The following is a 15,216-nucleotide window of genomic DNA, read 5'->3' as shown; positions in this document are numbered from 1 at the left end:
TCCTAACGAAGAAACGGAGCAAATGGAAGCTCCAGTAGAAGAAGTTGTCTAAGAAGCCCAAGAGGAAGAAGCAAAGGAGAAAAGGCTGGAACAAAAGTCGGCAGCCCCGAGGGAGGGGAAAACCAGGAAGCACCCTTTCCTTCCCGGGGAACAATTATGCAACGCCGACTTAAGTAATGCGATGTCTGATTTAAATGGGAGACAGAGGCGATACTTAAAGGAACTGGAAAGTCTCCGGAAAGTGGACGGAAAAGAGGTGACAGACCCCAGGAACTTCCAGGATGCTCCGTCTATCATCACTTTCGTCCGGGTGAATAGGGGAGGAAGAGCGAAAGCGCTATGGCGCATGATAGAAGCAGCCAAGTTGGCCTTCGGGGGCCTCAAAATCGTGGACGGGGAGCACCCATCACTTGGAAAAATAACCACACAATGTGAAGGGAGGGTCCCGCTTTATGTTCACCCCTCCCTTTATAGGGCTCTGAAAATGACATTCCCCTTGGACGTGGGGGGCCTGGCTCGAGACGGACGGCTTACGTCCGACCTGCTCACGGGCAGTCTTGGTCAGGCCTTCGACGTCCTCACTCCCAAGGACTTTAGACCCTTAGTAGAAGAATATTACTAGTTAGGGAAACATGGCCTTGAACCTAGCTAGTTTTAATGCGAGGGGCATGAGATCTCGAAGCAAGGCTGCTCGCGTGCTAAGGGATCTCGTGGCCCTTGAGGTAGACGTAGCTGCCCTACAAGAAACCCACTTTGTTGGGGATGGGGACTGCGATGTGCTGGTGGACGATTTTCATGTTTACTCAGCATATGGCAGCCTCCATAGCCGGGGGTTTCTGTACTAGTGAGTCGCACTCTGGCTGCGACGGTTACGCTTGTTCACGCGGACGCTCATGGGAGGCTGGTCGTGGTCGATGTTGCCGTTAAAAGCGGCGCGTTCCGGATCGTGGCAGTTTATGCGCCTAATATCCAAAGCGAGAGGGTTTCCTTTTTTCGGCGGGTGGAGGTGTTTCTCTCTTCGGGTCCGGAGCGAGTAGTGTTAATGGGGGACTGGAATGCCATCCTGGATCCCAAGATAGATAAGGTCGGGGGGGCTAGTGGGTTGGAAAGGTGTGACAACACCCTGTCTGGCTTTATGGCCTCGAGCGATCTAGTCGACAGGTTCCGTCTGGATCACCCAGGGAGGGAGATGTGGACGTGGCAATCTAGCTCGGCCGCCGGTCCAAGTACATACTTGGACCGGATGTTAATCAGAAGGGGCGACGTAGATTTTCTATCTTGTCCCACGTTCCACTGGCTAGGTCATTCGGACCACAAACTTGTGTTGGCCCGTTTGAAATTAGGTAATAGGCCTAGGTTGGCGGGCTACTGGAAGATGAACGTCTCCTTGTTGGAGTCGAACGACTTTCGGGAGCAGCTGACAACACTAATTCAGAGGGAGTTAGTGGGGGCGGTTACCGGGAGTAGCTAGTGGGTTAAACTTAAGGTCACCATTAGGCACTTTTGTGTCCAATACAGCCAACGCCTCGCGCTAGATAGGGCTCGGACCAAAAGGCACCTAGATGATAGACTGACCCGGGCGGTGGCAGGGGGGGATTCCCTAGATCTAGCTCTAGTTAAGGGGGACCTCAATCGCTTGGCTAGCGAGCGATATGAAGGTCAAGTAGTTAGGGCTAGGTTAAACAGAGTCTCCAACGAAGTCGTGAATGTTGACGCTGTTGAGCGTAAGGCTGCTCTAAGACGTGGCTCGGATGGGTACATTCGGGAGGTGAAAAACCTGGAAGGGCGTTCTCTCGTGTCGGCACGGGAGATCTGCAATGGGTTTCGGCAACATTTGGAGGAACGCTTCACCCAACTACCCAGACTCCGCGGCCAGGAGTTTAGCGGCTATTTAGCTGGCTCGCCCCGCCTTACTGCGGCCCGAGCGGCTAGCTGCGAGGGGATGGTTACGGAGCGTGAGGTCATTACTGCGTTGAAGCAGGTTGGCCACAACAAATCTCCGGGGCTTGATGGTTTGCCCTACGAATTGTTCTTGAGGCTGTCGCCCATGTTTGTGCCCCTTCTGACGGGCGTGTTTAACCACTGGTTTGCCCAGGATTCGATCCCGAGGCAGGTAACCAAAGGAGTGGTCACGCTTCTGAAGAAGGGGGACCAACATGGAGGGGGGAATCTAGACGATTATAGGCCCATTACTCTGCTTAACGCAGATTTCAAGATTTTGGCCCGCGTTCTTGCAAACCGACTGCAGGTTGTTATCGGTGACTTGGTCGAACCGGATCAGAACTACGCTGTGAAGGGTCGATCAATTCAGAGCAATCTGCACTTGATTCGCACGATCATAGAGGGGTTAGAAGACGACGCTGAAGCCGCGCTGATCAATTTAGATCAGTCCAAGGCATTCGACAGGGTGGACCATGGGTTCCTGAGGGCTGTTGTGGAAACCGCCGGCTTTGGTCCGGACTTCCGCAAGATGATCTCCACCCTGTATCGTGATCCCGCGGTAGTGGTGCAGGTAAATGGTAGGTTGTCGGAGCCCTTTGGGGTCTCCCGGTCGGTGCGGCAGGGTTGCCCGCTGTGGCCTCTGCTGTATGTCCTGGCGTTGGAGCCCTTCCTTTGCAAATTAAGGGACAAGGCGGCGAGACCAGTCCTGCGCAGCATAGCTCTGCCTGGCGGCCAATTTGCCAGGGTGTCCGCGTACGCCGATGACGTCACCGTGTTCGCTGCGCGCCGTAGCGATATTAGAGCGGTGATAGAGGCGATCGCTGAGTATGAAGTTGTTACAGGGGCCGTGATCAATCGCAGCAAGTCCGTTGGCCTGCGGTTGAGCGCCTGGACCGGGGTAAACTCACTTCCAGGTGCGTTCGGCTGGACTGATGGCCCAGTAAAAATCCTCGGTGTGTGGTTCGGGCCGGACCTCCAGTTGGACAAGAATTGGTCGGAAGTATAGACTAAGGTCGAGTCGTCGGTTGGGACTTGGATTCGGAGGAAATTGTCCTTAAAGGGTCGCGCGGAGGCATGTGCTACGTACGTGTTTCCTTTGATCCTTTACCGTTTATCTGTTCTTCCCCTGCCTGCGGACCGCTGTAAGGCTTTAGAGCGCCTCCTTTTCAAACTGCTATGGAAGGGAGGAAAGCCGTTTGTCCGTAGACAGGTCTGTACGCAGAAGCTTAGCGAGGGAGGCTTGGGGATGCCTGATCTGCAAAGCCATAAACATGCAGAAAGATTGGCGTTCCTGAGTCGGACACTGATGGAGGAAACGCCATGGGTACCAGTCGTGGAACAGGCTTTTCCACGGCTCATATCCGCCCCTGCCGCTGAAGGTCGCAAAAGACCAGTGGGGGAACGGTGTTTCCTGACCGAATGCCGAGCCGCCCTTAGGGCACTGCCGAGGTCCAGGGACCTTGCACGGCCTAGGTGGAGGCTATATGAGGAATTAGTGGAGGGGACTGCAAAAGACCCGCTGGTGGAGCGGCTACATCTGTCGAGGGGGGAAGTTCTCTCGCTTTGGAATTGGGCGCCTGCCAGTAGCTACATCAATAATTCTGAATTTTCAATAACGTGGAGGCTAGTCCGGGACGCGCTGCCACTCTTTGGCAGACTAGCCAGGGATTGTAGGGATAGCGAATATTATTATCCCCCGTGCCCACGCTGCAATGATGAAGAGGAGGAGGAAACAAGAGAACACGCGTTCTTTCTTTGCAGCGGGGTGCGGAGTCTCTGGGAGTATGTCGAAGGGGTAACGGCTCGCATCGACCCCGAGCGGTCGGTGCCACTTGATTTAGCGTACGCAGTCGACAATGTGGACCCGCCGTTTGACAGGGAGAAACGGTTGGTGTTTCTAGCGATCCTAGCGGTAGCTCGATTAGTGACGTGGAATACGCGTCTGGGCATTGTCTATGAGCGGCGATCTTTTTCCGATCAGGATCTGGTTGTTTATTTTAAGCATCAACTTAAAATGAAAATCAGATGTGATTGGAGGAGATTGTCCCGCATAGACTTTGATAGGAGATGGGTGCACAACACTAGTTTGTGCATCCGACGAGGAGCTAGGTTCGAGTTCGTGTTTCCACCCTAGTGGTATTGTTCCTAAGGTGCTGAGGTTTGGTTTTCTCGGAACCCAGCCCCTTATGTAAAGTAATATAAGGTTAACCTTATACGATGGGTAGGAGTAGGCTAGGTAGGTGTGTAACCACCAAGAGTGGATAGCTTATGCTTTATTAGGGCCTAGACTAGGGTAGTATGCATGTTATCCTGTTCCCGTAGTCTTTTATTTTTTTTCGTTAGATTGGCACTAAGAGAGCTTCCAAAGATGCCCAGTCCACTTGTTTATTTTGACCCCGGCCTACTTTTGCCCATTACGCACTTTTATCTTGGAAGACGCCATCCACCCCGGTTTACCCCAAACCCCAAGTTATTTTTCACACATACCCTTAGGTCCTCCACTCCCCTCTAGGAAACGACCTGCTTGCTTTCACCTCTTCCCCCCGGGGGAGAGGAGCGGAAGACAGTGGGCGTTTCACACGACAGACCAGCTATTAGGTAGGGAGGGTCCCTTACTAACCTGCCCCCATAGGCATTTTGTTTATTTGCTTTCTTTTTCTTTCTTTTTGGGTGTTTTCTAGTTTGCCCCCCTCCCCATCATTTCACCCCCATTTTTATTATAAAAAAAAAAAAAAAAAATACTTTATTTTGTATATAAATAAGTTTTGTTTTGTTCCTGTATATATTTGTTTTAAAAATTTTTCAGCGTGAATGTCACCCGCCATCCGTGTAAGCTGGGGAGCTGTTATTTTAAGTAGGTCCTGGTAAGAATGTAAGGCGGTTATGCAAATAGTGCGTGATAGAAACTCTAGTATAGGTTTTACTTAATAAAGTACTTGCTATCAAACGCAAGTCTAGCCTAGGACTAGCAAAGACCCCTATTTTTCCCCCTACTGGCCCTGGTGCCTAAGTTGTTACGGACCCCAAATAAGGCCTTGGCAGTAGATAATGCCAAGGTCGGGGCCGTAACGACTAAATACAAGTTCGCCGTTAACTACATCACGGATAACATTTGATTCTTAGTCGCCATCTTGGTTACTGCCAATTACACTCAGGATCTGATCTGAACTACACCGCCATCTTTGTTCAACATAATGTCTCAACACTTAACAGGTTATGGGCACATGCAAATACAATATATATATATATATATATATATATATATATATATATAGAGAGAGAGAGAGAGAGAGAGAGAGAGAGAGAAACGACTCGAAAACAAATTTCTCTGGAAAATGCCTTACAACATGGTCCAAGAGACCAATCAGTATTGTAGACAAGTCCACATAAGTCACACATATGTAACGCATTCAGATGCCATTTTGTGTTGACTGGCATATATTTGTGAAATGTTTTAATGAAAGCAGCTCCAAACATTACCAGGCAGGTGAACTGAAGGTTTTTCTTTCAATCAAATCAATCTAAATGTTATTAGTATTAGTATAAGTAAGTTTGTTAAAAGATATAAATGCTTCACCTGCTTTCGACAAACTATTCCTCTTAAAAAAATGCTAGCAAAATCAGCTCTTTCTACAAAACAGAAAGATTAAAAATTATTATTCTATTGTTACTTTTGATTAACATTAATGACCCATTGATGTGTTAATATGCTGCAAACCAAATCATTCATCCCATACAACATTTCAGTATAATACCATCAAAGGCAAAAAAGAATGTTTTAGATCCGAGATGGTATTACGAATGAATAAAGAAATATAATTGACCCAGCAAAGAAAAAGAAATATATATCTGGCATTAATTTGCATATGAGGCTATAAAGGCGAATTGGAGAGGACAAGTGTTGAATTTATGACAGCAGAGAGAGAGAGAGAGAGAGAGAGAGAGAGAGAGAGAGAGAGAGAAAACAGACGCTGAGAATTACAGTTTAAGAGAAGTTGGTATGAAGTGTGGCATTGGTGAGAAAGAGTTTTAGATCTGAGATGGCAATTACGGATGAAGAAGGAAATATAATTGATCACAGAAAAAAATAAAGAGAACAGAAAAAAAGAAAGAGAACAGAAAAAAAGAAAGAGAACAGAAAAAAAAGAAAGAGAACAGAAAAAAGAAAAAGAACAGAAAAAAAGAAAGAGAACAGAAAAGAAAAAGAAAGACCGATTAGAAGCAGAAGATATTTTTGATGATCTTTTAGAAAAAAGTTTTTAAAATGTTTTGCAATTTTCTTAAATTTGGACTTCAGTAGCGTGAAAAGTTCTGTGAAAGTTTTGAAGTAAAATCATTAGGAAACAATATAATACAATGTTCATGCTGACTTTCAGAAAAAAATAAAAAAAATATTTAAATGATTGTAAAACAAATGATGAAATGGAAGTGCATAGTTGTCAATGAAATGCTATCCAATTGTTAAATTTAGAACCTGTGCTGTTCATTAATAAAAATAACATTACTGACAGAATTGTAGTGAAATTTTATTTTCTATGGCAGGAAGATTAGACACAAGTAGTTAGATATAGCGTTTAACTTGTAAAGTGTTTCCAGTGCAACCGGATTCATGAGAAACAACCTTATTTTTTTTCAGTATTTTATTCAAGTTTTGAATATGAAGAAACTAATTTTTTCCTTTTCTTTATTTAGAATTTCCATACCAGAAACTGATGTATTTAAAGGGGGCTCTACCCCCAAAAGAATAGATGTGATACACCAATATGAACTGAGGAATAATGGACCAAGTGATGCTTTATCAGTGAGATTCTTTGTACTTGTCCCTCAAGCCATTTTTCAAGATATTCCATTACTTATATTTCAAAAAGTTAAGGTAAATCTAATAATTTTCACGAGTCCTAATTCAGTGTTAACTTTATAATGAAGCTCATGTGGAACCAATGTTTATCGCCTCTGATTTGTTATTTAGTGTATTAATAAAATGATGTAGTGTTGTAGAATGATAATTATTGTAGTAGCATTCATAGAGTGACGGGTGTTAGTTGACACAGGACTTATGTCATAATTTAGGAGAGTGTTCCTGTTAAAATTTTGTGTTCTCTGTGTTACAGCACCTCTCCAAAAAGATACCTTGGAATTACAATTATATCATGATAGTTTGAAGAAAGATTTTATAAACACAAAAATCGTACTACACATCAATCACTTATTTAGTGGAGAAAGATCTTTTTTAAAGTTCAAAAGAAACAAGACTGAACATAGAACAAGACAGACAAAATGATCTAACATTAATGAGTACTGAGCAGAAATTTTTGCATGAGATTAACATTCCTGATACAAGTTATCTCATGCTGAATTTAGAAATAGTAACTTATAAGTTTTGTGTTCTATGTAATTTTGCTCCTTTGTTTTTTTAATCTTAAAGTATGATACTCAAAGAAAACGATATATGTATTCATTTTTTCATTTCGTTTTTATATTGCTAAGACTAAAGTTGGCTCCCCTTGTGACATGTCTGATATTAATATTATCCAACATGGTATATGGTGGTAAATGCTGATCAAATTACTTAACTAAAAGTTTCCGATTAGATTATCTTCATAGATGAAATAAAAGTCTTAAAGCTCTTATTTATTACATGATGTATGGTTTTATTAAACTTCTTATACCAAGCGAAATTAGGTTACAACACGTTTTTACTCTTGCCTTCAATCTTAATCGAATTACTATTAGAAAAAACTTAGCTTTATTTTTCGTTTCATGATTAGGCTTGATTTTCAACAGATTTTGATATTTTCCTTTTTGTTTTATTTCCAGATGAGAACAGAAAATGGAAAAGCATTCAATAATTCCTGTCATTTGAAGCCTTATACAGAAACAAAAGAAGACTTTAAAGCAACCATGCAACATCTTCAACACAATGATTATGTTTTTGTAAGTAGACTTCAGCAAACTAAATGCATGATTGAAATTAGTCACACGTTTTCACGATTTTACTCATCTTATTTTTGTTATGGTCACACTGTTTTCACTTTGATCATCTTCAGTTGCATTTTTTATAGTCTTTCTGGGAATTCTGAACTGAACTCATTATTTAATTCAGTGTTAGAATTCAGACTTCCATGCTTTTTGAATTTAATATCTAATGAATTTAGTTTTTCTTTAGTCACTTCCTAAGGAATTGTCATTCAGAATCTCTAAAAAAAATTACCCTCAAATATCTTTTAACCAAATTCTATATAAACTTTGGCTGGAGAGGGCTGGAGAGTACGATGTAACATTATAAAAATGGCAATAAGCAAGATGAGAAATACAATCCAAAACATGCAAATAATAATAAACATTTTGAAAAGAACATAACTAGATTATATAATTAGATCATTCATAGACATTCATGCAAACGATACCACACTTTTTAGAAACACTTCAAAGGTCAGTAATGATCGAGGTCTTTTTGATTCTCTCTCTCTTCTGATCTTGAGAACATGGCGCAATGGAGAAAAGGGTGGCTCGTTAATTTTAATGCATCGAAAACAAAGCTTCTCTTCTTTCATCATAATCGCTATGATCCCCATGATCCCCATGATAACCTAATTGAAATGAATGGATCTCGTCTTGTGGAAACTCTATGTCTGGACAGGTTTCTGGGACTGACCTTTACTCCTGATCTGAAAATGGAACACATACATCAAATCTGTTGCAAAGATAGCTGGAAAATGGTTGGATCACTCTACTGCTCCAGCAGGTATCTCACTGCCGATGCAATCTGCTATCTGTATAAGAGCCAGGTATGCTCTGAAATAGAGTACTGTCGGCACATCTGGGCAGGAACTTCCCAGCACACCCTATACAGTCTTGGTAGAGTTCAAAACCAGCTTCAGACCCTGGTAGGTTATGCCCTGTTCTCTTCCCTGTAACCTTTTTCTAAGTGAAGAGACGTTACGAGCCTGTCTCTGTTCTATCATTATTTTCATGGCAAGTGAAGAGACGTTACAAGCCTGTCTCTGCTCTATCATTATTTTCATGGCAAGTGAAGAGACGTTACGAGCCTGTCTCTGCTCTATCATTATTTTCATGGCAAGTGAAGAGACGTTACGAGCCTGTCTCTGCTCTATCATTATTTTCCTGGCAAGTGGAGAGACGTTACGAGCATGTCTCTACTCTATCATTATTTTCATGGCAAGTGAAGAGACGTTACGAGCCTGTCTCTGCTCTATCATTATTTTCATGGCAAGTGAAGAGACGTTACGAGCCTGTCTCTGCTCTATCGATATTTTCATGGCAAGTGAAGAGACGTTACAAGCCTGTCTCTGCTCTATCATTATTTTCATGGCAAGCGAAGAGACGTTACGAGCCTGTCTCTGCTCTATCATTATTTTCATGGCAAGTGAAGAGACGTTACAAGCCTGTCTCTGCTCTATCATTATTTTCATGCCAAGTGGAGAGACGTTACGAGCCTGTCTCTGCTCTATCATTATTTTCATGGCAAGTGAAGAGACGTTACGAGCCTGTCTCTGCTCTATCATTATTTTCATGGCAAGTGAAGAGACGTTACGAGCCTGTCTCTGCTCTATCATTATTTTCATGGCAAGTGAAGAGACGTTACAAGCCTGTCTCTGCTCTATCGTTATTTTCATGGCAAGCGAAGAGACGTTACGAGCCTGTCTCTGCTCTATCATTATTTTCCTGGCAAGTGGAGAGACGTTACGAGCCTGTCTCTGCTCTATCATTATTTTCATGGCAAGTGAAGAGACGTTACGAGCCTGTCTCTGCTCTATCATTATTTTCATGGCAAGTGAAGAGACGTTACGAGCCTGTCTCTGCTCTATCATTATTTTCATGGCAAGTGAAGAGACGTTACAAGCCTGTCTCTGCTCTATCATTATTTTCATGGCAAGTGAAGAGACGTTACGAGCCTGTCTCTGCTCTATCATTATTTTCATGGCAAGTGAAGAGACGTTACAAGCCTGTCTCTGCTCTATCGTTATTTTCATGGCAAGTGAAGAGACGTTACGAGCCTGTCTCTGCTCTATCATTATTTTCATGGCAAGTGAAGAGACGTTACGAGCCTGTCTCTGCTCTATCATTATTTTCATGGCAAGTGAAGAGACGTTACGAGCCTGTCTCTGCTCTATCATTATTTTCATGGCAAGTGAAGAGACGTTACGAGCCTGTCTCTGCTCTATCATTATTTTCATGGCAAGTGGAGAGACGTTACGAGCCTGTCTCTGTTCTATCATTATTTTCATGGCAAGTGAAGAGACGTTACAAGCCTGTCTCTGCTCTATCATTATTTTTATGGCAAGTGAAGAGACGTTACAAGCCTGTCTCTGCTCTATCATTATTTTCATGGCAAGTGAAGAGACGTTACGAGCCTGTCTCTGCTCTATCATTATTTTCATGGCAAGTGAAGAGACGTTACGAGCCTGTCTCTGCTCTATCATTATTTTCATGGCAAGTGAAGAGACGTTACGAGCCTGTCTCTGCTCTATCATTATTTTCATGGCAAGTGAAGAGACGTTACGAGCCTGTCTCTGTTCTATCATTATTTTCATGGCAAGTGAAGAGACGTTACGAGCCTGTCTCTGCTTTATCATTATTTTCATGGCAAGTGAAGAGACGTTACGAGCCTGTCTCTGCTCTATCGTTATTTTCATGGCAAGTGAAGAGACGTTACGAGCCTGTCTCTGCTCTATCATTATTTTCATGGCAAGTGAAGAGACGTTACGAGCCTGTCTCTGCTCTATCGTTATTTTCATGGCAAGTGAAGAGACGTTACAAGCCTGTCTCTGCTCTATCGTTATTTTCATGGCAAGTGCTTGTGAGGCAAGTTCTCGTTGAGTCATCCCCATAAATAATCAAATTCTACCAATTTACTACATTAACGATTACTACACTACCACCTTACATTTATTGACACTTATCCTCAAGTGGCCTTCACGCCTTGATAAGTGGTAACTCCCAAGTAAAAAAAAAAAGAAATTACACCCGTTTCAAACAATGCAACCCAACTTCCAGAATGATTTCTTGGATGTTGCTAAACTTGATGCAAACATTTCAGTCATTTTACATAAAAATATGCCAGAAGAAATTTATTGCATTCTAACAAAATTATATAATCATTGCTTAAAGGATAATTGTTTTCCATCACCTTAGGAAATGGTCTGTCTATTATTTAAAAATAATGGAAAAAGTCGAACTAAACGTTGTGAAAATCACACTCAAGTTTAAAGCAGTAGTCTGACTAATCCAAATGATACAAACTAGCGGAACCTTTGGAAATTCCACAGGGACTCATTCATATGTAATATATTGATGTTGGTATTCTGTAGATGTTCAGTGTAAATGGAGTAGTTTTTTTTAGTTGAAACTGCAAAAGCTAGCACGAATGTCCGGCAAAGCTTTGGCATAAAGTACGCTTAAATATGATATTTTAATTCTTGCAGATTTCGTATATATTATTATAGAGGTAATCTTCTATTGATTTTTATATATTATAAAGTTGCGATTTAAAAAATCAAAAAAAATATCCATGACTTGAGTGTATTAGCTTGAATCGAAACCAAAATAAAAATTTAAGGAAATATATATATATATATATATATATATATATATATATATATATATATGTATATATATATATATATATATATATATATATATATATATATATATATGTATATATATATCACTTGAGTTACTTCAGCCATAATGGAAACCGAAACCAAAACTTATGAAGAATTCTTGATAAAATTATTTATAAAAAGAATAGATGAATGATTTAAGGGCCATCAGCTATAATTGAAACTGAAACCAAAACTTATGTATTTACTTGGTAAAATTATTTATGACAAGAAATAGAAGTACATAACAATCAAACGACCCTGATATAAGCGTGACACAGAAAATAATGCACATGCTATCGTATTAATATATAGATTATCATTCTTTATCTCCCAAATTTAGAAACTAGAATTTCTGATTGAAAACTTACGCACACATACATGTAGAACAATTACGAGTATAGGATTATAATTTTGTGTTATAATAAACATAAACAGTGAGGTTCACATTGCTTCACTCCTGCATACAAACAAGTTGAAAATGCAATTCTGACATTTTCTCGATTTTATATGACCTTTGTTAAAAACTTATATCAATTAAAGGATGAAAGATTCTGCTGATAAAAATATTGCTAATTATCATCTTTTATAAGTACAGATTACCCAATTAACGTGGAAGTTTTCGGTATTATTGTAGATTAACATATTCGACTAAAAATGAAATGTTACTTTTTTTTTAGGTGATTTAGTAGTACCAGGCTCAAAAACAAAATAAACTAAAATATTTTAGAATTTAGAGTGCGGGATCAGTTTTGCATATAAATCTAACCTAAAATGATTGTCTATTTCCGGATCATTCTAGAATTTCAGAGCAGTTAAATAACTTTTTTTTATTTTATTTTATGATTTTTAGGAGTGGCTCTACATTTAGGTGATTACATGTAGTTTTACGACCTCACCACTGAGACTTGGTGTAAGTGGTAAATAAATTTGCCAAAACTCCTATAAAATAGAAGAATGTCCTGGAAATAGAGGATCATTTAACATTATATCTATATATCTATAAAAGTGAAAATGTGTGTGTGACCCTGGACAAAATTTTTATCTACAGACTTTCAATTTGGTATATAGATATTCAGAAAGATGAACAACTTTCAAACAGTTTTTATCCAGTAAAAGAGGTCAAAATAGAAAAATTGGTACTTTTAATTTGTTATCATCCAGAAAACGAGGTCGAAATAGAAAAATTGGTAGTTTTAATTAGTTATCCTCCAGAAAACGAGGTCAACATAGAAAAAAAGGTACTTTTAATTAGTTATCATCCAGAACAAGAAGTCTAAATAGAAAAAATTGGTAGTTTTAATTAGTTATCATCCAGAAAACGAGGTCTAAATAGAAAAATTGGTACTTTTAATTAGTTATCATCCAGAAAACGAGATCTAAATAGAAAAATTGGTAGTTTTAATTAGTTATCACCCGGAAAACGAGGTCTAAATAGAAAAATTGGTACTTTTAATTAGTTATCATCCAGAACAAGAGGTCTAAATAGAAAAAATTGGTACTTTTAATTAGTTATCATCCAGAAAACGAGGTCTAAATAGAAAAATTGGTACTTTTAATTAGTTATCATCCAGAAAACGAGATCTAAATAGAAAAATTGGTAGTTTTACTTAGTTATCACCCGGAAAACGAGGTCTAAATAGAAAAATTGGTAGTTTTAATTAGTTATCATCAAGAAAACGAGGTCTAAATAGAAATATTGGTAGTTTTAATTCGTAATCATCCAGAACAAGGGGTCTAAATAGAAATATTGGTAGTTTTAATTAGTTATCATCCAGAACAAGAGGTAAAAATAGAAAAATTGGTACTTTTAATTAGTTATTATAAAGAAAACGAGGTCTAAATAGAAAAATTGGTAGTTTTAATTAGTTATAATCAAGAAAACGAGATCTAAATAGAAAAATTTGAAGTTTTACTTAGTTATCATCAAGAACAAGAGGTCTAAATAGAAAAATTGGAAATTTTAATTAGTTATCATCAAGAAAACGAGGTCTAAATAGAAAAATTGGTAGTTTTAATTAGTTATCACACAGAAAACGAGGTCTAAATAGAAAAATTGGTACTTTTAATTAGTTATCATCCAGAAAAAGAGGTCTAAATAGAAAAATTGGTAGTTTTAATTAGTTATCATCCAGAAAACGAGGTCTAAATAGAAAAATTGGTACTTTTAATTACTTATAATCCAGAACAAGAGGTCTAAATTGAAAAATTATTACTTTTAATGAGTTATAATCAAGAACAAGAGGTCTAAATAGAAAAATGTGTACTTTTAATAAGTTACCATCCAGAACAAGAGGTCCAAATAGAAAAATTGATTGTTTTAATAAGTTATCATCCAGAAAACGAGGTCTAAATAGAAAAATTAGTAGTTTTAATTAGTTATCATCAAGAACAAAAGGTCTAAATAGAAAAATTGGTAGTTTTAATAAGTTATCATCCAGAAAACGAAAGCTACATAGAACAATTGGTAGTTTTCATTAGTTATCATCTAGAAAACGAGGTCTAAATAGAAAAATTAGTAGTTTTATTTAGTTATCATACAGAAAACGAGGTCAACACAGAAAAAATGGTACTTTTAATTAGTTATCATCCAGAACAAGGGGACTAAATAGAAAAATTAGTAGTTTTAATTAGTTATCGTCGACAACAAGAGGTCTAAATAGAAAAATTGGTAGTTTTAATTAGTTATCATCCAGAAAACGAGATCTAAATAGAAGAATTTGTAGTTTTAATTAGTTATCATCCAGAAAACGAGATCTAAATAGAAAAATTGGTAGTTTTAATTAGTTATCATCCAGAAAACGAGGTCTAAACAGAAAAATTGGTAGTTTTAATAAGTTATCATAAAGAACAAGAGATCTTAATAGAAAAATTGGTAGTTTTAATAAGTTATCTTCGACAACAAGAGGTCTAAATTGAAAAATTGGTAGTTTTAATTAGTTATCATCAAGAACAAGAGATCTAAATAGAAAAATTGGTAGTTTAAATTAGTTATCATCCAGAAAACGAGGTCTAAATAGAAAAATTGGTACTTTTAATTAGTTATCATCCAGAAAACGATGTCTAAATAGAAAAATTGGTAGTTTTAATTAGTTATCATCAAGAACAAGAGATCTAAATAGAAAAATTTGTAGTTTTAATTAGTTATCATCCAGAAAACGACGTCTAAATAGAAAAATTGGTAGTTTTAATTAGTTATCATCCAAAAAACGAGGTTTAAATAGAAAAATTGGTAGTTTTAATTATTTATCATCCAGAAAACGAGATCTAAATAGAAAAATTGGTAGTTTTAATTAGTTATCATGCAGAACAAGAGATCTAAATAGAAAAATTAGTAGTTTTAATTAGTTATTATCCAGAACATAAGTTCTAAATAGCAAAATTGGTAGTTTTAATAAGTAATTATCCAGAACAAGAAGTTTAAATAGAAAAATTAGTACGTTTTATTAGTTATCATCCAGAAAATGTGGTCAAAATAGAAAAATTGGTAGTTTTAATTAGTTATCATCCAGAAAACGAGGTCTGAATAGAATTTAGAGTGCAGGATCAGTGTTGCATAAAAATCTAACCTAAAATGATTGTATATTTCCGGACCATTCTAGCATTTCAGAGAAGTTAAATTACTTTTTTTTTATTTTATGATTTTAAGGAG

At 38.6% G+C, this 15,216-nt stretch overlaps 1 protein-coding gene across 13 annotated transcripts in view; it reads left to right on the top strand.

The window, feature by feature from the left end:
• LOC145291306 (integrin alpha-9-like) overlaps positions 1-15,216 on the top strand; it is a 971,358-nt gene that overhangs the window by 852,765 nt on the left and 103,377 nt on the right. For all 13 annotated transcript variants that reach the window (XM_080137012.1, XM_080137009.1, XM_080137006.1 and 10 more), the window contains 2 exons: positions 6,634-6,814; positions 7,759-7,875. In XM_080137012.1, the coding sequence (XP_079993138.1) occupies positions 6,634-6,814; positions 7,759-7,875 (298 nt within the window). The remainder of the gene's footprint in view (positions 1-6,633; positions 6,815-7,758; positions 7,876-15,216) is intronic.

The sequence above is a fragment of the Euprymna scolopes genome, chromosome 12 (genome assembly GCF_053919585.1).
Source record: "Euprymna scolopes isolate OS-2025 chromosome 12, ASM5391958v1, whole genome shotgun sequence".
In the NCBI taxonomy this organism is placed as follows: domain Eukaryota; kingdom Metazoa; phylum Mollusca; class Cephalopoda; order Sepiida; family Sepiolidae; genus Euprymna; species Euprymna scolopes.
Note: the sequence above shows the minus strand (reverse complement) of the source record. Positions and strands in the feature narration are given on the sequence as shown.